The sequence below is a fragment of the Xenopus laevis genome, chromosome 3L (genome assembly GCF_017654675.1).
Source record: "Xenopus laevis strain J_2021 chromosome 3L, Xenopus_laevis_v10.1, whole genome shotgun sequence".
Classification (NCBI taxonomy): Eukaryota; Metazoa; Chordata; class Amphibia; order Anura; family Pipidae; genus Xenopus; species Xenopus laevis.
The window spans coordinates 88300204-88326761 of NC_054375.1; the positions used below are offsets into that span (position 1 = coordinate 88300204).

Sequence of the window (26558 nt, forward strand, 5' to 3'; positions counted from 1 at the left end):
ATGATGGGGCAAGTGGAAAGTCTTATAACATGCACACTGGATATACTTTCCAACAACGTCCCTTTCCACACTTGTATTCGTGCATGACAGCCCATATTGCTAACTGCCTGTGGAGTAGAGCAAGGCTCATTTTAAACAAAGGCGCAACTGCAAACAGATGCAAAACTGTGCTTTAAAGGGATACTGTCATGTGAAAAAAAGATTTTTTTTAAATAAATCAGTTAATAGTGCTGCTCCAGCAGAATTCTGCACTGATATCCATTTCTCAAAAGAGCAAACAGATTTTTTTATATTCAATTTTGAAATCTGACATGGGGCTAGGCGTATTGTCAATTTCCCAGCTGCCCCAAGTCATGTGACTTGTGCTCTGATAAACTTCAATCACTTTACTGCTGTACTGCAAGTTGGAGTGATATCACCCACCTCCCTTCCCCCCCCAGCAGCCAAACAAAAGAACAATGGGAAAGTAGCCAGATAGCAGCTCCCTAACACAAGATAACAGCTGCCTGGTAGATCTAAGAACAGCACTCCATAGTAAAAACCCATGTCTCACTGAGACACATTCAGTTACATTGAGAAGGAAAAACAGCAGCCTGCCAGAAAGCATTTCTCTCCTAACAGTTACATGACCAGGGGCAGCTGGAAAATTGACAAAATGTCTAGCCCCATGTCAAATTTCAAAATCGAATATAAAATAATCTGTTTGCTCTTTTGAGAAATGGATTTCAGTGCAGAATTCTGCTGGAGTAGCAATATTAACTGATGCATTTTTTTAAAAAAACATGTTTTCCGATGACAGGATCCCTTTAAAGCTATACGCACTTTGCAAACATTAACTCTACTGTGCAAACTGCATATGTTTTTGCAGAGGTCATATTATTAAAGCGGCTGTTAAATTACCTACATAACAAGTTGAATGGTTGCACCACCTTTATAAATTATGTGGACTTTACCATGCTGTTTTATGCTACAGTAAAATTGTGTTATATAATGGCTTCAGTGCCACACTTTGTAAAATATGTGGCACTAATATGGAATTTAGTGCCAGTGCTGTAGATTTCTGTATTTTTCTACTGTGCCAAAAAACTGTCATCCTAAGTGAGAATATCTTTTTTTCTATTAAATTAACGTCTTATTAAGCAAGAATAATCTCTACTGGACAACTATGGGAGGGTCTTGCTTGCAGGACTATATTTTTTTCTGCCTTTTTGTGCACAATAATGCATTTTTGGAAAAAATAGCAAAACCCTGAAAAGTAAAAATTATTGCTAAACAGCAAAAGGTTAGTTAATTTTTTTCCTGGCAACAAAAAACAGAATACGTGGATAGATCTGACCTTAATAACTTCTTGCAAGAAAACCTTTGTTGTTTCTATAGCAACTACAGTTTCAATCATTATGTCTGTGAAAGTACATTGTTGTGGCAATAATGTTTGTAAACATATTTTTAGCTTGTCTTATCTCCCATGAGTTGCTAACTATGTGTCCCAGAGACGTCTATTAAATGTTTCATCATGGGGCTTGCATAAAAGGTACCCCATGCCATTGGTCCTCCTCGCTGAAAAATGGGTTACTTTATTTTTAAAGTAGAACTAAAGCCTAACTAAATATGTAGGCTAGAAATGTTGTACATTATGTTTTGTGCTTCTGTACCAGCCCAAGGCAACCACAGCTCTTTAGCAGTAAAGATCTGTGCCTCCAAAGATGCCCCTATCTTTCCATCTTCTTTTCTGCTGATTCACTGCACATGCTCTGTGCTGTTGTCAGTTACTGAACGTAGGGACCAACTCAAAATATACAGTACACACAGAATAGTAATTAATACAGATATTTACTACATGGCGATCATAGGCTGCGTGCGTGTACTAAAAATGAATAACGGCCTATTTTTATGGGACCAGTGAATATGACTTTGCTTGTCCTTTATTAATAGTAATAAATACAAATAACAGGCAACACTGAGAATGTGTACAACAAATGCAAATGTGAAAATGGCAACTTTTTCCCCATACCAACTTTTGCCAGTTTTCACAGCATCATTCCAAACTGTATAGGCCTCAAGATTAAAATGATAAATAAGCACAAAACGGTATGTTTACTTATGTTAATGAAGTGTTTTGTCTAGAATTTTAGCTTAAGGTGGCCATACACGGATAGATCCGCTCGTTTGGCGATGTCGCCAAACGAGCGGATCTCCCTCCGATATGCCCACCTTGAGGTGGGCAATATCGGGCTGATCCGATCGTGGGCCCTAGGGCCCAACGATCGGATCCTAGCGTTCGCCAAACGGGCGGTCGGATCGCGGGACCGCATCAACGAACAGATGCGGCCGCGATCCGACGGGATTTTTAACCCCATCCGATCGAGATCTGGCCGACTTTCGGCCAGATCTCGATCGGGGAAGCCCGTCGGGGGCCCCCATACACGGGCCAATAAGCTGCCGACTTGGTCTGTCGGCAGCTTTTATCGGCCCGTGTATGGCCACCTTTACTTGCATCCACTATAAACCAATGAACAATGTTTTCAATTGCATTTACTTATTTATCATGGTTTGTGAGAAGAAAATAATGAGCCTTCTGAAAATTCGGTGAAACCAAAACTAAAAATAATCCATTAGCATTTCTTAGGATTCTAAGATTTTCTAACTAAATGTCATTACATACTGATAAATAAGTAAGGTTAAACTATATTTCCTTTACTGGTATACCATGTGTGCCAAACTTCCAAATTAGGCAGATTCTCAATTTTTCTATGCGTCTTGCATACATTTCCTATATTCACATTCATATAGCCAGCCATGTTGCAGTGGAAACTACCAGCAAGATGAATGTTTCCCTGATGAAAAATGGAGGAATAAAGGATAACACTACTACGATATATGTGCTGTCAGGAAATGTTTTGTGCAAAATGAAAAAACAATGTTAGCCAACAATATCAACATTTTGGTTATAGCCTATTCTTTTCATAAATAATTTCATAATTAACGGGAACACATTTGGGAACCTTGGGCCTTCCACAAAAGATCATATGGATCCCTCCAATCCACACAACTCAAGAGCTTTAATGAATTATTTTATATTGTCTACTCTATATTTGCCTATGATGCACAATTAATATTGAATGCAATTATTACTCTGTGTTATGCCTGAAAAACAATGCAGATAAAAATATACAATAAAGGAACATTTATTTTTCTGATATCTAAACCACAATTTTGGAATTCATTAGACCATCTGTAAGAAAAATACAAGCAATGATTGTTTACTCAATTAAAGATAAACAAGTTAACAATTAAACTTCTTAGTTTAGATACTGGCTAGAGAGCTGAACTTTTCTTGACCAACAGTAAATTCAAATTTCAAGAACTAGATTATTTATTTGTCTTTACAGAAAGTATATCAATGACCATCATCTGAGAACGGAGATATTTTACATAGCTTCCTTGTGTCCCTACTATTAGTCTGGCAGTACATCAAATACTGATTCATGTGTATAACTGAACAGATTTTATAGAAATAAAATTGGCAATAAATAAATAAAACTGATTATGCTGACAATTTTCTGTTCTGTCTTACTTAATCCTGGAAATGAATGGTAACATTTGAATAATTTGTAGCACCTGTAAATTAAACAATATGATTTTTTATTAGCTAATATCTAATCCTATGCTATGGCTGGGTTTCACAGAATCATATCACAACAGTGCATCTTTAAAAACAGATCTGGCTATAAGAATACCATCCTGGCCATTCTTTGTGCTCCACATTGTACCTGTGCTAGTTTTATCTCTATGCTTCCTTGATAAATTACCCCATATTTATATCTTACATTTTTTGAGTAACCTTCTAGGTGCAAAATGTCACACTTGCCAAACTGAATTCCTCTCACTAAGTAAACCCCAAAGTTGTATAGTGATAACCCGGACCCCATCAGAATTTTAAAAGTTCAATAAAACTTGGTAAGTGTGCTTAAAGTGGACCTGTCACCCAGACATAAAAATCTGTATAATAAAAGTCCTTTTCAAATTAAACATGAAATCAAAATTCTTTTTTTTTATTAAAGCATTCATAGCTGTTGTAAGCTAATTTAAAATTATCAACTGTCAATCAAATATCGCCTGCCCCTCCTCTATGCCTAGGCAAATAATTCCATTCAGCACTTCCTAGATGTCACTGCACTCCCCACATTCCCCACATTAAGTTCTCTTAACCATTTAATTGTGTAGCCAGTGCATGGGGATGGACATTGGGTCCCCCATTCTGGTGCACAAACAAGATTCTGAGATGATACAAGGCTTGTCTTAATAACAGTGTCCACAAAATGGCTCCTGCCTGCTTGCTATAATTATGAATTCCCAGACTGAAGTAAACAAGATTCAAATTATTTAAACAGTGTAATTAAAGTTCATTTTGCTTGACTAACGTGATAAAATTGGATTTGGAATAATTTTTTGGGTGACGGGTCCCCTTTATAAGTAAATGCAATTAATATAGCCCTGTATGGTCATGCATTAAATGTGTCCATTAATTTTAAAATTATCTGATCTCTATTTTATTAGTCATGTATTCCATGTCAGCACAGCCATTAGTTTCTATGAAGGCAAATAAATCGTCACCCATATTTTACTATAAATGGCCTTCAGGCTGAACTTCTTTAGCCAGTGGCATAACTAGCACACAGTGGTCCCATGAATATGACAGACTGAGATGGGGCTGTCAGGTTGGCAAAACAGTCAGGGTTAGGAACTTCAAGTAATAATTACTTAAATTAAATTACTTAATTACTTACAAAAGCAGAACTATCAGCAAAAAACTATCAATGTGACCTATATGTAACTTTTAGTCTAGATTAATATTTTGAAAATATTTTTTTAGTGACAGTTTCACTTTAACATTTAAAGATAAAAACATTTGTGTAATAGTTTATCTGATATAGTTGCAGGGCAAACCCCAAATCTCACCCAGATTAGCTTTCAAACTGTATCTCCTTTACTATAACAACGTTACACAGATTTAACAGAGAAACATTTATCACTAGAAAACCAGTCAATACCACAATGTCACTCTGCTGCAGTTCTAAGGGTATGCAAAGCAGTAAACAAACCATGACATTTAAGCGGTCATCTACTGTATATATGGGAACATAGTGCAAAAAAAATGCTGCCATCATCCTGGCCTTCACCTCTAAAGCTGCTCTCCCTTAACAAAATAGTCCCTGGGGATCAGTAAATGGCCCCATACTGGTCTTGAGGCATGCCACAATAGTGAATTTTGAAAAATGTATTAATATTTGAAAAATCATTTGCATCTATCAGTTGGGGGTTACTTCATCAAACAGCCAAACAGCAAAAAAACTATTGCTCTGTGTGGCTACAATTTTACTGTTATTGTTTCTTTCTATGACTATTATTACTATCTATTGCTGTATTACTATTTCTTTCCGTGCCCTGTCCTATTCATCATTCAGTCTGCATGGCTGCTTTGGTAAATTGGACTCTAGCGACCAGATGTCTGCTGAACAAAAATCTAAAAAAATAAAAAACAAAGATCAGTTGCAAATCGCTTCAATAAATCACTCTCAACATCATAGTAAAAGTGAACTATCCCTTAAAAATATCATTAGTTATGTAGGACATGTCCCGTTGTTTGGCCATCTCTGCTAGGACTGCTATAAAAATGAAGTATAGTTGCACTATTAATTCCTGCATCCTCTGCCAACTTAAGGATGACAATGAGTGCTAGGGAACAGCTACATATGATTATTTTTATGCATTGATTGCTAATGGAAATCATCATGGAAATTCTATTATTATTCTATGCAAAATAGAAAAATGCCACACACAAATGCATATGCTATTTAAAGGGTATGCTTCCTTTGAATTATTACTCTATAGAATGTTCTATTCTTAGCAACTTTTAAATTGGTTTTCATTTTTTATTGGTTTTCATTTTGTATTTGTCATGATGTTTGAATTATTTGCCTTCTTCTTATAGCTCTTTCCCACTTTAAAATGATGGTCACTGATCCCATAAATGAAATGAAGTATTGCTGTGTGAGGCTACAATTTTGTATTGTTATTTTTTATTTATGTATCTTTATATTCAGGCCCTCTTTTATTCATATTCCAGTATATCAATAGCTCACTTCCTGGGTGCTAGGGTAAATTGGAGGGCTGTTGAAAAAAGTCAAGTAATTGCCTACTCTTCAAGTCTGTGCAGTGCTCTTTGAGTGTTAGCATTTGTCATTAGTCTGAACTTTTTTTTTTCCCCCTGATTCCTTAGAAGCTGGGTATTACAAAGTTATGAATATCAATGCCTCTAAATCTGTAAATTAGAAGCTGAGTATTACAAAGTTTTTCATATATTCTTTCTCACAAATATGATTTTACAACTTAAAGTTTACCAGGCAAGTAGCTTAAAATAACATTGACTAAGGAAAATGTTCCATATTCTAATGGCTGGACAAAAAAAACATGACCTTTGTAAAAATAAATAAAACCCTTATAACCTATACATTATAATGTACACGTTTCAGCTCTTTGGATCTGGGGAATAATTTCAGCTGTAATTTGTATTTTTTATTATAACAAAATGGCACTATCCTAAAAATATTTATGTATAGTGTTTTCTCACCTGATAAATGGCAAGTAATTAATATTTTGTGAAACAGGTATGGGGCCTGTTTACCACTATGCTCTGGACCTGTGTTCTTCCAGATAAAGGGTCTTTCTGTAATTTGGAACTCTATACTTTGTCAACTTAAAAATCATTTAAATAAACCCAGCAGGATTGATTTTCATCCAGTAATTATTAAAGGGGTTCTTAAGCTTCCAAACACTTTTTTTCAGTTCCATTGTTTTCAGATTGTTACCCAAAAATAAAGACGTTTTTCAATTATGTTTTATTTGTTTTACTGTTTTTTGTAGAATTAAAGTTTAATGTTCTGTCTCTGGTTTTTCAGTCTGGCACCTCAGCAATCCAGGTGCCGACTCGGAACTGTTACAATTTGCTACATTTAGGCGATACAGCAGTATCTGAGTAACATTAGCAACTATCAATTATAAAAGTAACCTTTAATGAAACTCAGGGATTCTGCTCAGCATGGCCAAAGATAAGAAATATATACAATTATGTATCAATTTAGAACCTTTTACAGAGTTGGTGAACCCTCCTCCCAGATCTGATTCCGAAGGACATAAGAAGGTGGAAAAATGAAACTTTGAACTTCAATATTAGAAAAGAATAGAAGGTGAACAACCCCTTTAATTATATCTTAGTTGGGATCAAGTACATGGTACTGTTTTATTATTACAGAGAAAAGGGAAATCATTTTAAATTAAAACATTTGAATTATTTCATTAAAATCGAGTCTATTGGCCTTCCCATAATTCCCAGCTTTCTGGATAACAGGTTTCGGGATAAAGGATCACATACATTTACTTTCTGTGAAAAGGGCATATTTATATAAGGGTGAAACAAGAGCTTGCCACAGTTTCCCAGAATGTTCTCTATTTACTGTAATTTAATTTTTAGGGTCATATTTATCCAAGAGTAAACTTCCCCCCTTAGAGTGATATTTATAAATACAGTATAATCCCCATTTTACGGTTTCCAGGGGTCTGGTTCAAGCCAGCGTAAATTCCAGAAACACATAAAATCCGGGAAAAGAAAAATGCAGTTTGCTTATGTGGGACTTTAAAAAACAGTGCCAACTCCCAGGGCAACTTCAAATACTGTATAGTGATGTAAAATCAGGGTTCTGTTGTAAGTGATGTATAAACGTAAAATGTATGCCAATCAAAATATGCAGTAAGAATAATCACGTTATCTATAAGCAATCTGTGTATATAATAACTCAGAGCTTCACTTCTGGTATATATTCAATATGTAAAGGCTCTTGTGTGCCTAGTCATAAAAGTGCATGCCAGAATATTTGCCAAAATTTAAGGATTCAGTGGACTTTATATAAAGTCCATCTAAGTGATTAGGAACAAAACTGTGGAGTAGCAAGTGGCACAGGGAACTGTATTGCATTGTTGCTTTTTGACATGATGATATTTCTAATTTTTATGACTGCTACAAACACAATAGGGTGTACTTTTGGCCAAAAGTTTTCAGTCATAGGCAACTCATTTCACACTGCAATAAATGTGCAAGTTTTGCGCCCTTGACTATATATGAGGTGTTTCTGAGTACTGGGTCTGGTTGTGTAATTGTTTGGGATGAGTTAGACTGGGTGAAGGTGTAATTTATTAGGAAATGTTTTTGTTACTGGGTAGGTGTGATTTCAGGCAAAGAGCCACGGTAAAATCATATTTTAATTTGGTCAGCTCAGGCTTATTTATTTAAGGGGCCAATTCATTAACTTCGAGTGAAGGAATAGAAGAAAAAATACTTTGAATTTCGAAGTGTTTTTTGGCTACTTCGACCATCGAATGAGCTACTTCGACCATCGAATGGGCTACTTCGACCTTCGACTTCGAATTGAAGGATTCGAACTAAAAATCATTCGACTATTCGACCATTCGATAGTCGAAGTACTGTCGCTTTAAGAAAAAACTTCGACCCCCTAGTTCGCCACCTAAAAGCTACCAAACCCAATGTTAGCCTAAGGCAAAGGTCCCCATAGGCTTGGCTACGTTTTTTTGGTCGAAGGATAATCCTTCGATCGTTGGATTAAAATCCTTTGAATCATTCGATTCGAAGGATTTAACCGTTCAATCGAACGATTATTCCTTCGATTGTTCGATCGAAGTATTTGAGCAAAATCCTTCGACTTCGAATATCGAAGTCGAAGGATTTTCATTCCCAGTCGAATATCGAGGGTTAATTAACCCTCGGTATTTAACCCTTGATGAATTTGCCCTTAATACTTAGATCAATCAAATCAAAATTTTTTTACTCATTTAAACAGAATATGGTTAATTTATCAAGAGTGGGCAGGGTGGAGGATGCAAAGTGCAAAAAACAGGTACAAACTGCAATGTTTTTCACATTTTGCTCCATTCCTTTTTGAGAGCTCCCACAGATGCAGCGCAGGTCTGGAGAATAAGGACCTATGCTTTCCTGATGAATACAGCACTGAGTGCATTTGGCAGCACTGTATTTTTCATGGTTGAGGGGGGCATTTAGACTTTCCCAAGCCACCTCCAAACTTGCATGTCATTCTGTTATGCCTTTGCCATAGGGCCCTTGACTACTGTAGCCCATATACTACCTAATAGTGGCCCTGGATGCCAGGGCTGCCATCAGGAATCACAGGGCCCCACGCAACAACATTTTTTGGGAACTACCCTCACCCGACAATACAAATGCCACACAGACATATGGACAAAAAATAGCCAGTCTGGATAAGGGTCATTGTTCATCAGGGCCCCCATACACGTAAAAAAAAAAAACATTGGTGGAGGGCCCATGCAAATTAAAAATACATATTGGTGCCAGAGCCCCCTACACATTAAAAAATACATTGCCAGACAATACCTAATAAGTTACATTGGTTTCCAGTGCCAGAAAATATCTATTTAGTTAATTGGTTGCTAGGGGTTTAAAAATAGAACATTGGTGTTCGGTGGAGATCACCTTTAAAGTTCGGCAGACGGCCTTCTTGCTCTTCAGCGGGCGGTCTTCTCTAGTTCTTCTCTGGTGGCGGTTACTTTGCTCTTCTCCGGAGAGGGCTTCTTCGTTCTCCTCCAATGCAGTTTCTTCCTTCTTTTCCGTCACAGCTTTTTTGTACTTTTCCGTCACGGCTTCTATGTACTTTTCCATCGCGACTTCTTTGTACTGTTCTGGCAACGGCTTCTTCATTCTCTCTGGCACAGCTTTTTCATTCTTTTCTGGCGCAGCTTCTTCATTCTTTTCCAGTGTAGCTTCTTCATTCTTTTCCAGTGTAGCTTCTTTGTTCTTTTCCAGCAAAGTGTTTTCCTTCTTCTCCAGAAGGAAAGTGGCTTTTTCTACAGCAAGGCCAGGCCCCCCTTAAAGCCAGAATTCCCCCTGGCCTGGGAAGACTGTCACCCCCTGTGCATTCTTGATAGCTGAGTAAAAAAGCTCTAAGGGGCTTGAATTTGCACCCCTAAGTGCTCGAATGCCTTTGTCTGGGGCAAATTTGTGAATTACCTCTAATATGTTATTTCAGAACAGGACTTTCCAACTGGAGGCCCCTGGGTAGGGTTGCCTCCTTTTCTGGGAAAAAATAATACTAGCCTTCCTATACTTTTTCTTTTCCCCTATTAATAACATTGGCATCAAGCATACTTTTTTTTTTTACGGACCAGGCTATCTGGATAGGCGTTTTTTGAATTAAAATCTGTGGTTTCACAAGCTGCCCACTGCTTGAAAAGATACTGGCTGCAGGCCTGATTTAGAGTTCCAGGAGAGGGGAGGCATATAGCCATATTTGGTAAATTTGATGAATTTCCATGGGAAGTTTGGCTGTTTTAGTACCTCAGTCAGCAACTGGCCCAAAATTACTGCTGTGTAACCCACCTTTATGAAAAATAAGAAATGAACGCATCGTACACCATGATATTTGTTCCGACACCACCCTGAATTTGTATCACTTTACGCACTGTGTTTGAGGGGAGATTTTACCACAAATTATGTATCATGACTTTTGGTAGTTATGCCGTAATTCTTTGAACGCTTTCAAATCTAGAAACAGGTCAATTCTATCGTTAGAGTTATGTAAGAGCATTATAATACACAAAAGCCATGAATATCTTGTAAATTATATCCTTATAAACGGTGAGTTCTGATGTCATTTCAGTCACATGACTCACTGAAATTTGTGTATTATAATAAAGTACCCCCACTTGCAAAATATGAGGATATTAGAAGTTACCTCTGAGTTCCATGACCTGTATAAAAACACTCTGCTTTGGGTTTTTATATGGTCATGAAACTCCTTGGTAACTTATATCCTTATATTTTACAAGAGGGGGTATTTATTCACTATATAAACGAGTATCACTTGCTTAATTCATCTATTATAAACAGCCTGCTTCTGCTTCTATTACTACTACTTACGCAAGGAATGAGGAAGCAAACAGCTAAACACATGCTTCCATATTTGTTTTAGGGAGATTACTGCCTATATACTCTCGAGCGATAAAGAGGATTAGGCAACTCTTTCTATAATTAGCCATAATTAGAATTGCTCATCATCCTACATAACACAAGCCACAGCCTCAGAGTTTCTGATCTCTAGTCCCAACCAATGCGGCTGGACAGGGGCGTGGTGCCTTTCGTCACTCAACGGGCGTGGCGTCACTATGCGATGCGGAAGCTGGTCCACAGCATTACGGTGGGCGGACCGGAAGACGCTGGGAGAAGGCTGGGATGTCCGGCACGGGTGGTGGAGAACCTGGGAAACCGGTAGAAACTAAGAACTAAGAACTCCTTCATAGAACTGTGCTTCTTCTTCCTCCAGCCATGAGTAAGTAGAGTTGGGCAAATGCTGCGCGTTTCTAAAGAGTTTGTTGGTATTGTGTAGTATTGCTGAGTTCAGCAAAAGAGTTACTGGAGAATGACTGACAGGTGAGGGGCGGGCAATGATTCTACACAAGACACAAGGGTGCCCATATATCCCAAAGGATACTAGTTTCAACTGCTCGCTTCACGAAGAAGGATTGTTGTTAAAGGGCAACTACTTGCGCCTGGTTGTTGGGAATTCTTGAATGTTGTAATTCAACTATAGTGTCAGAATCGCAGGCTGGAAGTTTTTATAGTCCATAGTGCTTTCTATATTGGACTGCATTAGGATAGTTTATTTGCTGGCAATGAAGATATTTACACCAGGTTACCATGACAACGGGGCAAATCCCTTGCTAACTGAGGAAGCTGAAATCTGTTTTATTTCCAGTCTCCTGAAAGATCTGCCTGTGTGTGTAGACCCTAACTACAGAAACGACTTAAATACTCGTTGTTTTCATAAAGGCTCTGCTAAAATACTTCAGCCCTGTGACTGTGTTGTGCAAGTAGTTTGATTTGCAAATTAATAGCGTGTAGTTCTGACTATGGTTTCAATACATCTACCAGCGCAGATGCTCTTAACTCATCGTTCAGATACAAGTTATGAAATGAATGCAAAGATCTGATTGCACGGGTATAGTTTAGCTGCTATGTCAATAGACCAGCTCATGGAGTTAAATTCATCTTTGCAGAACACCCTTGTTCTTCGTTGATTGAAAATGGAAGTATTTAACATTAAAAGAGGAAGTAGCTTAGTTGTAAAGGAAAGAAGTAGTCCAGAAGTAGTCATTCTGTCAGACTACTGAGGTTTAGATACACTTACATTCTTATACACTCCGATCATACGGCTAAATGAGGTACCAACTCCCTGTTTAATATCTGTTACGTGGTTCTTTAATTACCTTTATTGCAGTGTATATCTGCCTGACCCTTTTAGAATGTTTGCTAAATATAACAAATTCTATTGTTTAATGCGAAGAAATTAAATGTTCCAGAATTGCAAACTACCAATTAATGATCTGATTGGATAAAAATTTTTATTAAAAATCTAAGGGGCCGATTCACTAAGCTCGAGTGAAGGATTCGAATGAAAAATACTTCGAATTTCGAAGTATTTTTTGGGTACTTCGACCATCGAATGGGCTACTTCGACCTTCGACTTCGATTCGAACGAAAAATCGTTCGACTATTCGACCATTCGATAGTCGAAGTACTTTCCCTTTAAAAAAAACTTCGACCCCCTACTTCGGCAGATAAAACCTACCGAAGTCAATGTTAGCCTATGGGGAAGGTCCCCATAGGCTTGCTAAACTTTTTTTGATCGAAGGATTTTCCTTCGATCGTTGGATTAAAATCCTTCGAATCCTTCGATCGATCGAACGAACGTTTAGCGCTAAATCCTTCGACTTCGATATTCGAAGTCGAAGGATTTCAATTCGAGGGTCGAATTTCGAAGTATTTTTTACTTCGAAATTCGACCCTTAGTGAATCTGCCCCCAAGTGAATTTTCGAAGTTTCCGAAGTAATTTCTGGGTACTTCGACCATTGAATAATAGTCCAACTTCGATTTGAATTTGAAAAAACTTCGAAATTCGAAGAAAAACTTTAAAACTTGACTTCGACCCTTCACCAGCTAAAAGCTGCCGAAGTGCTGTTTTAGTCTATGGGGGACCTCCTAGAACCTGTACGGAGGCAACTGGGGGAGATTGAAGGTCAAAGTTGAAAAACTTCGATCGAAGTAGGCTGAATTCGGACCACTTCGACCCCAAAAAACTTCGACCTCCATTCGGTAGTTCTTTTTGAATTCGAAGTTCGAAGTGTTTTTAACTTCGACCTTTGATAAATCTGCCCCCAAGTGTCAGCAGGCTCCCGAAGAAGGCATAAATTGCTACTTACATTATCTACAAATAAAATTGTTCTTTGTATCATTCGTATAGTTTGCTTGCAGTGTCGCTCCAAATTAGATTTTTCATCTGCTTACTGCCTGTACCACTATCCCTTTGCTGCACCCTTGCTGACAAAAACTTTGGTCGTTCTACTTGGCATTCCAGCTTGATGATTCATGCCAGCAAACTGGATTTCTGTTTGTGCATTTATGCACAGTTCTTGACGCTGCGCTTAATGCTGCTCTTATTGCACAAGTGCTATGTTGATGATCAGTAGTGTTGGGCCGGGCTAACACCCAGTCAAAACGTCACACGAGAGGAATTTCTCTTTACGTGCACAATGATATAAAACGTCACACGAGAGGAATTTCTCTTTACGTGCACAATGATATAAAAGGAAAAATATGCAGGAATTAAATGGAGGTTGTATGACGTTCAGATGTTACGGCATCCACTACAACAATATCTGTTATTGTTCAGAGTCTTAATCACCTTTCGTTTATTAATGTGTAGAAGTACATAAGCTGAACTATACAAACCCAGATGTGTGTTAGCATGTCTCCAAGGCGAAAACAAACACCTGCTGTTACAGGAGGAAATAGACCTTTGGGGTATAAATGTTGGGAATGTAGGTAATTAGTGCAATTAATTGCTTAACAGTAAGGACTCATTCATCTCATTAGACAATTTTTTTAGATATTGTTCAAAGAAGTTGGTTTTCCAACTAAGCATGAAATACAGATACAACCATAATGAATGCTACTAGGCAGGTGGTTTTTAATAGGATAAGAAAAAGAATGCATTGAACATAAGTGTAGTCATGTACAGGTATGGGATCCGTTATCCGGAAACCTGTTATCCAGAAAATTCCGATTTACGGAAAGGCCGTCTCCCATAGACTCCATTATAATAAAAGAATTAAAATTTTTAAAAACAAATTTCTTTTTCTCCATAGTAATAAACAGTAGCTTGTACTTGATCCCAACTAAGTTATAATTAATCCTTCTTGGAACCAAAACCAGCCTATTGGGTTTATTTAATGTTTACATGATTTTCTAGTAGTCTTAAGGTGTGAAGATCCAAATTACGGAAAGACCTGTTATCCGGAAAGCCCCAGCTCCCGAGCATTCTGGATAATAGGTCCCATACCTGTAATTCCAAAAATATGCACGCAGATGTGATTATAGCTCTGACTTGTTGATGCATAACATTTGCGATGTGTCATAAAGATTTAAGAATAGGCTTAGGTGCATTATTTTATCAGCTATTTAGCTGCTTTGGCAAAGGTGCTCTGACACTAGTTACTCCTTATGCATCCTGGGACATACATAAGTACCGGTTGAGACTCTCCTCCAAAGCCATTTGCCTGTCACCATCAATGTAAACTTCCAAACTTTCTTCTGGCCATTAGCTAACCAGTTACATGTTGTGAACTTAAGCTTTATATTCTCAACAGAACTTTGAACTACATTTTCAAGGTAGAAAAAAATACTCATACCTATGCTCTCTAAGCATACTCGGAAGAGAGTACTTATTATGCATCAGTGCAAAGCTTTGTCAAGAGATCGTCATATAATCTCAAAGAAAAATTAAAAAAAGATTTGTAGATATGGCTAATATGTTGAGAACTCAGGACCCATATATAGGGAATAGACTTTGGCTGCATCATGGAAGTAGTAGTTGTGGCTGGTGGATCTAGACCAGTTGTTCCCAATCTGTGGGACAGGCCCCATGGAGGGGCTTGTAGCAATTGCAAGGGGAGCTCAGCTTTAAGGCCAGTTAGGGTTTGACCTTAAACTAAAGTATTTGTAAGCCACTGTTCTATATATTAAAATGTGGTACTATTGTGAAGTACCTTGTGTGCTACATTTGTTGTGTGTAAATCCTGGGATTTTCGTATGCATCCTATGGCTAAATACTAAGACAATTTTTTTTTTTTTTGTAAAAAAAAAAAACCTGTTTTGAGATTGAAAGTCCAGCCTGTCAGGGTAGATAAATGTAATTAAACAGCAGATTCAGTGTGAGGGTTGATGTAAAATACAGCTAAAACACTGTTGTATCTACTAATTTGGTTATCGTGAGTGGGTTGGTCCTGAACACACGTTTCTGTTTGGTTTAAATTAAATCTTTCCTGAATGAGTTAGGATCAGTGTTGGGCACATATTGTTCCACCTTGCAGCAGACTGAAAGTCATCCTTCACTTTCTTTTTCAGATTTTTTTTTCTTTTGCACCGCTTGGGTTACATCATCTCTAATGTCACTGGTGGATTCAGTAAAAAAAATAGCTGCACATTATGGCTCATCTGGGTGTCTATGCACATTTACACTGCACTTAAATATAAATGCAACTTATTTCTATATGCACTGTTTTATTGCAACTTGTGTACATTTCACTTATTTTTATATGTATTGTTTTGTTGATGTTGAAACTGTTAACCTTGCCATTGTCTGTTTTTTTTAAATTGTGTGTAGGCGTTCCTGGGTGGTTTTATTTAACTTTTTTTTTTTGTTAATGCAGTCATCTTAGATTACACTGCATTGGAAATGCTTCTGTATAGGCATTAAATTTCCTTTCCTGCATTCTCGTCTATAATTTGTCATGTAAATATCCCTCTTTTTCAGGCCTGGGGGTTTGTTGTTGGTGGTGATCCAAATCTTTGCAATAAAATAAAGGTATATAAATTCTTCAAACTGCACGCATCTCACTAACAGCACTGTGTGCTGTAGTGTGTTTTTGCATCTGTGGATATTCTCAAAATACAATTTGTATTTGTTTTGTGTAGTAAATGTCTTGTCCCGTCTGTGGAAGTTTGTTTGTTGGTAAAATAGCATGAGGACAGAGTGAGAGGGGGAACTGCACTGGGCACTGTGTGGGATTACTGAGATCAGTAAACACAAGAGAGGGTTTGTATCTTGTTTATAAAGGGCATTATTTTGAAGCTTCCTCATAACAATAAGATTGCTGTGTGCTATGTTACACTTATGAAATAATACTTTTCAGCAAGATGCGTGATGATTTGCGATGTGGATTTTAATTAACCCCATAGTGCCTTTGTAGTACCTCTGTAATTGATATTGCATGGAGAAACACAGAAGCCAGATAAGAATATTAATTTGATTTCTTTTATTTGCATGCCTGTATGTTGGATCTGAAAGAGCTTTTCAGTCTTGTGTTTATTCAAGCTGCAGTTGTGTCATGGAATGATAAATGTCATTGCTCACGTCTATGTTTACTGTGTATTTCTGTGCTTGTTAACGAATTGCTGTTTGTATATCCCACTGTCATGTAATCTGTGGTTTGTGAATCCAAGTCTGACACCAGTGGTGTCCATACCAAAAAAGTGGATTGTGATCTTCCAATAGATTTTGAGTTAAAGGGGAATATTGGTGAGAAAAAATTAATGGACAATATCATATTGGTGAGAAAAAATTAATGGACAATATCAGGTAACTGGGGGTTTCCACTTTATCTGCCAATTCATAATTCACACAGCAATTTGAGATACTGTATGAGTAAATATATTGTTGAAACAGGATCTAACCGGACCCTTGACTTTGCATACATACTGTACCTAGACTGTTGGGCAGTATGGTAAAATTGCAAAACAACCTGGCCAAAAATTTAAATCCAGGTTTAGGAATTAGTAAATCCCATCACAAATTGCCCCTTTGGGTACTTACCAGTATTCACACTTAAAAGTATAAAAAGGTTGCATTTGTTTATAAACAACAATATATGTAAATAAGTGATGTTTGGGCTGGCCTGATATCACAGGTTGGGTGGGTTCTGGCAAACGACGCTGCTCGTCTTGGGATAGCGGGCGGGCAGAGGAGCTCGTCTTGGACTGCCGGCTTCCTGTTTTATAGACTTTCACCTGCCGCCCCTTTTGTGATATCATTGCGGGCTGGTCCTGTCTGGTGCGGGTCGAGGTTTTCTTGACTCGCACATCATTAATGTATGTTACCTCTATTTTAAACGGGTTGTTTACCATCCAACACTTTTTTCAGTTCAGTTGTTTTCAGAGTGTTCACCAGAAATAGACATTTTTCAATTACTTTCTATTTTCTATTTGTGAATGTTTTTTCTGATATTGAAGTTCTGAATCACTGAGTTCCATTAGTCAGCTGATACAATAGTTGTAAATATTCCACGGATGCCGCTAAGAAATATAGCAAATTGTAACTATTCAGAAGCTGCACCTGGATTAGTGAGTTGCCAGATTGAAATACCAGAGACAAAATATTAAACGTTAAAGTTCTATTTTGGAAAAATTGGTGGTAAAATTAAAACCAATTGAAAAAAGTCTTTATTTTTGATGTACAATCTGATAAAAGTGTTTGGAAAGTGAACAAACCGTTTAAGCAGTGAATATACCTTTTTGTTGGCATTGTTACACTTGAGTTGATTCCTGATAAAGTCTACCTTAAAGGGGAACTATCATGAAAGTAAAACTTAAATATACGTGTCATCATACTGAAATAAGAAATTTTGAAATTCTGTACCCTTTCTTCACTTTCACCCTTTCTGCATTAGCCACTCTTCATTCTCTCCTCATGTAGGAGCTGAGAGACCGATTTTGATTAACAGTTAGGTCTAATACAGCGTTTGAGGGGGCCCAATTCTTTATAAATGCTTCAAGCAGCTAGAATCAGTTTCACAACTGGTAGCATTTCCTGCTAGAATAGCCCAAAGTGTGTGATCCCTAATTGGAGAATATTATAAAAAAAGTCTTTTGTATTATATTCTGTACATAGACTGCTAAGACAAACTAAATTATAGTGCTTTGTTGAATGTGTTCTAGGGAATTGAGTCAAAAAAGTTATGGTTAGATTGCTTGATCAGATCAAAATAAGCTTGTTTGTTATATACTTTAGTTTCCCTTTGCAGTTCTTAGGGCAGAGACACATGCTGCTATTTCGGGAGATTAGTCGCCCATCGACAAATCGCTTCTTCGTCAACTTTGTGCAATTTTGGAAAACTAAGCTGGGCGACTAATCTCCCGAAATAGCATTTGTGTGAAATAGCGTGTGTCTCTGGACTTAAGATAGAAACCTATTTTCTCCAGCAGGCAGTTTTATTTAATACGGTTACAATAGCAACATTGAACAAATGAAGTTTGCAATCACATGTACATTTTTTTTTTTGCTTAAAGGGATTCTGTCATGATTTTTATGATGTATTTTTAATTTCTAAATTACTCTGTTTACCCTGCAAATAATTCACACTACAATATAAAATGTAATTCCTGAACCAGCAAGTGTATTTTTTTCAAATTGTAATATTGGTGTGTAGACAGCCATTTCAGGTCATTTTGACTGGTCATGTGCTTTCAGAATGAGCCAGCACTTTAGGATGGAACTGCTTTCTGGCAGGCTATTGTTTCTCCTACTCAATGTAACTGAATGTGACGCAGTGGGACCTGGCTTTTTCTATTGGGTGCTGTTCTTAGATCAAACAAGGAGCTGCTATCTCAATACCTTCCCATTGTTCTATTGTTAGGCTGCTGGGGGGGGGGCGAGGGGGATGATATCACTCCACCCTGCAGTACAGCATAAAAGAGTGACTGAAGTTTATCAGAGCACAAGTCACATGACTTGGGGCAGCTGCGAAACTGATATGTCTAGCCCCATGTCAGATTTCAAAATTAAATATAAAAAATCTGTTTGCTCTTTTGTGAAACGGATTTCAGTGGAGCCGAACTATTAACTGATGATGATGATGATGATGATTTCCCATGACAGTATCCCTTTAAAGCATTTTCTGACTCTCAAACTAGCACAAGGCCAAGTTGTTATATTATCCGTGACACCTTGGAGGCAGGTAGTAGGTGTAATCACTGTGGGGAGCTAAAGGTTATGAGAAAAGGTGTACACTACTTGGATCCAGAAATTGTCAATATAGGGGCATGTCCAAAACAAGTTAAAAAAATCATCTCCACGCTCCCAACATAAAGGGCACAGATCATCAGGGTACATTATCAGCAAATGATCATGGAAACCATAGCAGAGCTGAATAAATTTTAAAAGGGAGTTGGAGGTAACTGGCATTTTAGCTGGAATTGGTGGAACTCGGAAAAGTGAAATTATCCATCAGATCTGCCAGGTATTTGACTGTGTGGGGAGGCCAGTTGATAAAAACTTCGAAAAACAATGAAAAAGTGCCTAGGGTGGTAGAGGGAGGGACTTCCCTAGAGGGGAGGCGAGGGGGTGGTTTCCTCAGCTTAAACTGAGCTCCCCCACAAAACCTGTTCAGTCACTATGAACAGGTTTTGTGGGGGAGCTTCGTTTAAGTCAATGAGTAAAGTTAGATAGGCCCTTTAAGGAGTATAGTAGTATCACTTGAAGCTGTTTTTTAGGATTATAGTGTTATAGAGCAAAACTTGATAAGCAGTTTTAGGCTAAAATCTGCCTGTAGCAATGCTGACAATAGGTCACCATTCAAATCTGTGTCACATGGTGCAGGCTCTTTCAAGTGTATAGTGTATATTCTCTAGGAAAAAGTTTTTCATTTTCTATTTTAGAATGTACAAATTTAGGAATCTTTCAAACTGTTTTATTTATAATTTTGAATTTTTTTCTTTTTGATCGGTACTGTCCAACTTTTTTTTCAAATGACAACAGCAAGCATCCCATTTTTTTTATCAGGCACTGTCAAAATATTGGGAGCATTTGGTCTAACTGCATCAATATGAATCATCACAGAAGCCCTTATTTTTGGTGTTGCTCTCTTTTCTTCCCACTTTCCGTTATTCTCTTTTTATTCACACCATCAACCTACTCTTTCTCATATTTTTCCTGCACATTTACTTCTATGCACCCCTCTTATGATCTCTCATTCTCTGACCTTTTTGCATACTTCCCTTTTGCTCTGCCCATTATCCAAATTCTTATAGGTTCTTCTTACTTTTTTTTTTTTTTTTTTTAGCTTTAGGCTGTCTAAATGCTTTCTTTTTTCTTTTGAGCTCTTTTTACCTTTAATTAAGGAGGAAACCTTTCCTCTTGGAGCTGCACATTTATTCCATGCCTTCTGCAAACAGGGATCTGTGTCAGCAGTATTTTCCGCAAGCACGGGTTAGGGCTTGAGGGGCGTATGATGTGCAATTAGTGATCATAATACTAGCGTGAGAATAATAAAGATTTAGGAAGGTTTAACCTTGGTAAAATACCTTGATATATACTCATATATATAATTACAATTTCTCAAATGGAAAGCCCTCAATTGCTAGCCTCTCTAAACCTAGCTTCTCTAAAGATTCACCCTGCTTTACAGGTTATAATATCTACCATACAATAGATAAATTGAGCAGTTCCACTTGCAAAGAAACACGATTTATATAAATCTCTTCCCACCAGAAATATCTACTTCATGCCTGAAAAACCCATTCGGTTTTTAATAGGTCATCATTATTTATTTCTTATAGTTTTTGAATTATTTGCCTTCTTCTTCTGTCTCTTTCCACCTTTCACACGGGGGTCATTGAGCCCACCTGCAAAACAAATGCTCTGTAATACAAATGTACTGTTATTACTTCTTTTTATTGCTCATCTATTTACTCAGGCCTCTCCTATTCATTTTCCAATCTCTTATTTAAATCAGTGCATGGTTACTAGGATAATCTGGACCATAGCAACCAGATTGCTGAAGCTGTAAACTGGAGAGCTGCTGAATAAAAGCTAAATAACTCAAACATCACAAAAAAAAAGAAGAAAACCAATTGCAGTTTGTCTCATTCTAATTTTTTACCCAAAGGTGAACAACCCCTTTAACCATTTATTAAAGGTGTTGTTCACCTTCCTTTTTTCAGTTGGTTTCAGATTGTTCACCAGAAATTAAGACTTTTACCCATTATTTCAATTTTATCTGTGTGACTGTCTAATATTGAAGTGTAACATGTAAATTTTCACCTACTAAAGCAGCTCTGGGAGGGGGGGGGTTGCTGACTCTGTAAACTGGTCTAAATTGATACATTTTAGTAGTTGATACATTTCTTATCTTTGTCCCTGCTGAGCAGAATCCCTGATTCATTATAGGCTGCTTTTGGAATTGATACTAATATTCCAGAAATGCTGCTGAGAAATGTATCAACTAAATTTTGCAAAATTGTAACAGTTTAAAATCTGCACCTGAATTATTTGAGCTGCCAGACTGAAACTCCAGAGACACGAACATTCAACTTTAATCTTAGATTTTGGAAAAATGGCAAAAAAAAAAAAAATGGAAAGTGATTGAAAAAAGTCTTTATTTCTGGTAAACTATCTGAAAACAATCAACCTGAAAAAAGTGTTTGGAAGGTGAACAACCCCTTTAAGGTATTTATTGTTATTGTATTTTGGATTTTTACTAACAGTATTTTAGAGATTACCACTATATCTTTGCATAAACAAAGGCCTAATAAATCTCCATCATTTATGCTAATAAGCAGTTAGCTCTGCTGTAGACTAAATATTTTATACGCAGCTATGCCAATTAAATTCTATATTTCAGCATGAGGATTATGCAGGTTAATTTTGTCTGGACGGTCCTCATGTGAAGCCATGCAGGTTTTGTTTAGCTTCAACTCTGGAGGCAGGACAGAATGGATGTATAGGTTGGTTTCACCTCTGTTTCCCAGTTCATTTGTCCTACTTCGAAGGTGAGGGACAGAATCAATTGTCTTCTGTTTCTCTTTTACAGGATCATTTTTCCTACCAATAGAGGTAGTGTGGATTAGTGATTTTTTTTTCTGCCGATGGCATGATATATTACATATTACAGTAGGTGACCCTTGCATCTTTCTGTCTTACCTTCTTTTCTGCTTTAACTCTTATACGTTTGGATGGGAGACAATGAAGTTGACAAGATTTTAAATCCAAGTGACTGATCCACTCTACATCATGGTTTGCTATGGGCCCCACAAAATGACAAAATTGTTTTCACATTCAAATAAAATTACTGAATTTGTCAACCCTCTTTGTGTGAAATTAACTTTTCCATAAGATCATGGTCTAGCGTGCAGGTGATACTCTTCATTTAGTTATTTATTGCTTTAAAACTTCTGATGATGCTTTCTTGGTTATGTGTAAACCCAGGTATGTTTCTGCCATGTGAACCACCCCTCAGATGTCACTTCTTCCAGAGCAGTAATTGAAAGCAATATGTCTAGCTTTTTATATTCTCTATATTCTATGGGTTCTGAATCCTGAAACAAAGTAGCAGAAGTGTTGATTAACAGACCTAAAGGAAAACTGACGTCTGCTTTGTTGTTTCAAGTGTCAAAACCAGATAACAGTAAAGGTTAAAAATAAGAGTGCTTTCAGTTATAAATGTGCTTACAGATTTAATATTTTTTCCTGTTAAGTGATCTTTTTATTCTTGCTGGTTAATACCTTGATTGACATGAACCATGTATAGCGAATCCTGGAAATATTTAACAATGTGATCAAAACCTTGTGTAGTCTGCAGCTCTGCCTTTGTTTTCTGGTTAGACAGACAGAAATTGTTACTAAAACTTTACTGAAACTGAAATAACTTTGTGTGTTTGGCCCTGGAGATCGATGTACATAAAGGTGTAGTCAGTCTTAATAGAGCAAGTGCCAGAAAGAAGAAAAATAATGGCAAATCCATGCTGTTGTGCTGGGCAGTGACTAAGTTTGTCCCTGTGTAACACATGGTTTGGAAAAAGCATAAGCATATGTACTTTTCTGGGAGGTGGATGTGGTTCAGTGTTCACAGGCCCTTCTAATATATAACTGCTTTGGTGGATGAGTGCAGCCATGCAATTTGGCCTGCCCCTTCTACCTGTGCCAAATAGGTAGATGTGCTCAATTATATCTGACATTATTGCAGACAGACAAGGGAGAAATGTGTATATATTTACGCAAGAACCCAAAAACAAGGCTGGTTGTTAGAGGTATGAAGTCTGGAAGAGTGTATGAGATTTATGCCACAAAATAAGCACTATGTTATATGTTTTGTATTGCAAATCCCAATTATTTATGCTTGAACTCTAAAGTTTAAATGTAACCACCCAAAAACTGTTATTTGGTATATTAAAACAAAATGTAAGTAGCTTTCCAATATACATTCAGTATTCGTTTTCAAAGAGTTTAAAGTTATGTGTAAATATTATTGCAATTAAAGGGAGCATTTGTTTTTCTTCTTCTTCTCTGTAGCAGAAGTAATTTCTCCAGTTAAAGGAGAAGGAAAGCTCGTCGGCGCTAACCCCCCTCCCGTGTATTGCCCCCCCTCCCTCCTCCCCCCTGGCCTACCCCTCCCGCTGGGCAAATGCCCCTAACTTGTTACTTACCCTTCTGCGCAGGTCCAGTCCAGGGAGTTCACAGGCGACATCTTCTTCCACGCGATCTTCTTCCTGCTTTGACCGGCGCATGCGCAGTAGGATCATTTCGCCGGTACGATCTACTGCACATGCGCGTGACTTTTGGCGCATGCGCAGTAGATCCGTACCGGCGAAATGATCCTACTGCGCATGCGCCAAAACGCCGGTCAAAGGAGGAAGAAGATCGCGTGGAAGAAGATGTCGCCTGTGAACTCCCTGGACTGGACCTGCGCAGAAGGGTAAGTAACAAGTTAGGGGCATTTACGTTGATGTGGGGTAGATTGTAACACTCCAATAAAAAGCCTTTTTTCACAACACCCGTGAGTGCTCTTGACTATATCTTTATGCTCTCTGTGGAAGAAGCACCCGGGATTCGATTGATTGATGGTAAGTGCCGGTTCAACAAATTGACTCTCTCTCTCAAATTGTCTCTCTCTCTTTCTCTCTCTCTCTCTCTCTCTCTCTCTCTCTCTCTCTCTCTCTCTCTCTCTCTCTCTCTCTCTCTCTCTTTTTCTCTCTCTCTCTTTTTCTCTCTCTCTCTCTCTTTCTCTCTCTCTCTCTTTCTCTCTCTCTCTCTTTCTCTCTCTCTCTTTCTCTCTCTCTCTCTTTCTCTCTCTCTCTCTTTCTCTCTCTCTCTCTCTCTCTCTCTCTCTCTCTCTCTCTCTCTCTTTCCTAGAATTTATGCTATTTTGTAAAATTGAGGTTCTACTTCAAAAGGATATTAGAAGTCACGATGCCTCCATCCAAACAGGGAGTGTCAGAGGAGCTTCATTGCACTCCAGGATACATTCAGGGGCAGATTTACATAGGGTCAAATATCGAGGGTTAATTAACCCTCGATATTCAACTGTCGATGTTAAATCCTTCCACTTCGAATATCGCTATTCTTCGATCGAACGATTGAATCCTTCCAATCGTTCCATTAGAAGGATTTTAATCCATCGTTCAAACGATTTTTCTTCAACCAAAAAAACATTAGAAAGCCTATGTGGACCTTCCCCATAGGCTAACATTGTACTTCCGTAAGTTTTAGGTGGCCAACTAGGGGGTCGAAGTTTTTTTTTTTTTTACAGAGACAGTACTTCGACTATCGAATGGTCGAATAGTCGTGGTCAAAGTAGCCAAAAAATACCTCCAAATTCGAAGTTTTTTTTATTCTATTCCTTCACTAGAGTAAATGGGCCCCTCGGTGTCTTTCCCTGTAACGACGACAACAAAAAAGCCATTCTGCTCAACTCTCTGCTGTGCGTTTTACTTTTAAATTAAATTCATTTCTGTTTTTATTTTTTTAAATGGGACTCGAGTTTAGGTTTTTGCTTTGATAGAAACTCCATTCTATAGATTAAATTACTGCAGTTCATTGTGGAAATCTCAGTTGTTGCAAGCTCTAAATTAACTTCATAAAAATATTTTTTTATACTATAATACTTTAAAAACTTAACTAAAGAAACATTAGTAGACAGTGTAGTGAGATGTTGTACTTGCCCACATGTCCAAGTATTACTCATTTGGCTGGCTGTCCCAGTGCTGTGGTATTATGAAAGAGGCATATTCTTACATGAACAATGTGGCCTTTTTCTTGCTTGTGCACTGGGTACCCATTCTGTTCTGGCATTGGAAAAGTGTTAATCTACCAGTTGATCTGAACATTGCAGGGGTTTTATTTCCTTTCATAAATGCTCTGTACGTGTGAATGTGTACAGCAAACAGTTGTATCCATAGGACTTGTGCAGAAAATCATTAGATGTCTTAATAACCCTTACATTAAGACTACAAACATGAATATTAAAAAGTAATACTGGTTTATTTTATAACCCAATCATTTTCAATCACAGCACAGGTTATATATTGCCATATTGAACTGACACACAGCTGTCTGTTCTGTTGAAATTAATAGGAGACCATCACGAGCATTTTGGATAGAACACAAATTGATTTTTAAATAATTAAAGAGGGAAAGACTCTGTAAACATCACAATAATGCCTCTTTTCACCCATTCTACGTGATACATGTTAAAACAGGATTTTCCTTTTCAGTTAATTGCTGTGGTAATATACAAGCCAGTAATGAATTGTTTCCAGATTTATAGCATTTAAAGTAAAACCTATTCTTGTATTGATCTTAAAGACTGAATTGAAGCTATTCGTTATATTAACTGTGCTGACTGAATCGATTCATGGCCAGTGATGTGTGCTTCTGCCCAGCATATATACATGCACATTAGAAGAATGGATGAAAGAGTGCTAAAATAGGATTCATGACGAATGGTACAGTATTTTCTCAGCTCCAACCTGTGAACCAGTGTTGATCAAAAGGAAGAAATAAATTGTTCCAGAGATATACAGTTGGTTAAATTGCCTAGATCAATCTCCTTGCTAATAATTTGTATTGACTCTAGAGTAACATGTCCATGCTAATCACAATCAGTATTGCAGCAAACCGTTACTGTTTCAAAACACGGACCTCTGAATACTGTGGGAGTATAATTGTGGTGTGTTATATTCAAGGTGATTGCCATAGACTTCTATTTTTGCATAAATATATATATTTTTTTCTCTAGAGAAAATTGTCAAAACATAAACCTCTAGCTCAGGGGTCCCCAACGTTTTTACCCATGAGCCGCATTCAAATGAACACAGAGTAGGGGAGCAACACAAGCATCAAATGTTCCTGGGGAGTAACAAACCGGGCTTTGATTGGATATTTGTTCGCCCCTGTGTGAACTGACAGCCTACAGGAGGCTCTGTTCGGCAGTATATCTGGTTTTTATGCAACCAAAACTTGCCTCCAAACCAGGAATTAAAATGAGCACTTGCTTTTTGGCCTCTGGGAGCAACATCCAAGGAGTTGGTCACCAACATCTTTCAAACACTTTTTAGTTCAGTTTT

At 37.6% G+C, this 26558-nt stretch overlaps 1 protein-coding gene across 2 annotated transcripts in view; it reads left to right on the plus strand.

Moving 5' to 3' along the window:
- The first annotated feature begins 11207 nt into the window (after window positions 1-11207).
- The window catches only part of usp6nl.L (USP6 N-terminal like L homeolog), an 83092-nt gene continuing 67741 nt past the window's right edge, over window positions 11208-26558 (plus strand). Inside the window, exons 1-2 of one of the 2 annotated variants that reach the window (XM_041585276.1) lie at window positions 11208-11432; window positions 15976-16026. Coding sequence is in view for 1 of the 2 variants with exons in the window: in NM_001096431.1 (NP_001089900.1) it covers window positions 11429-11432 (4 nt within the window). In the remaining variant the exon portion in view is untranslated. 2 annotated transcript variants of the gene reach the window in all.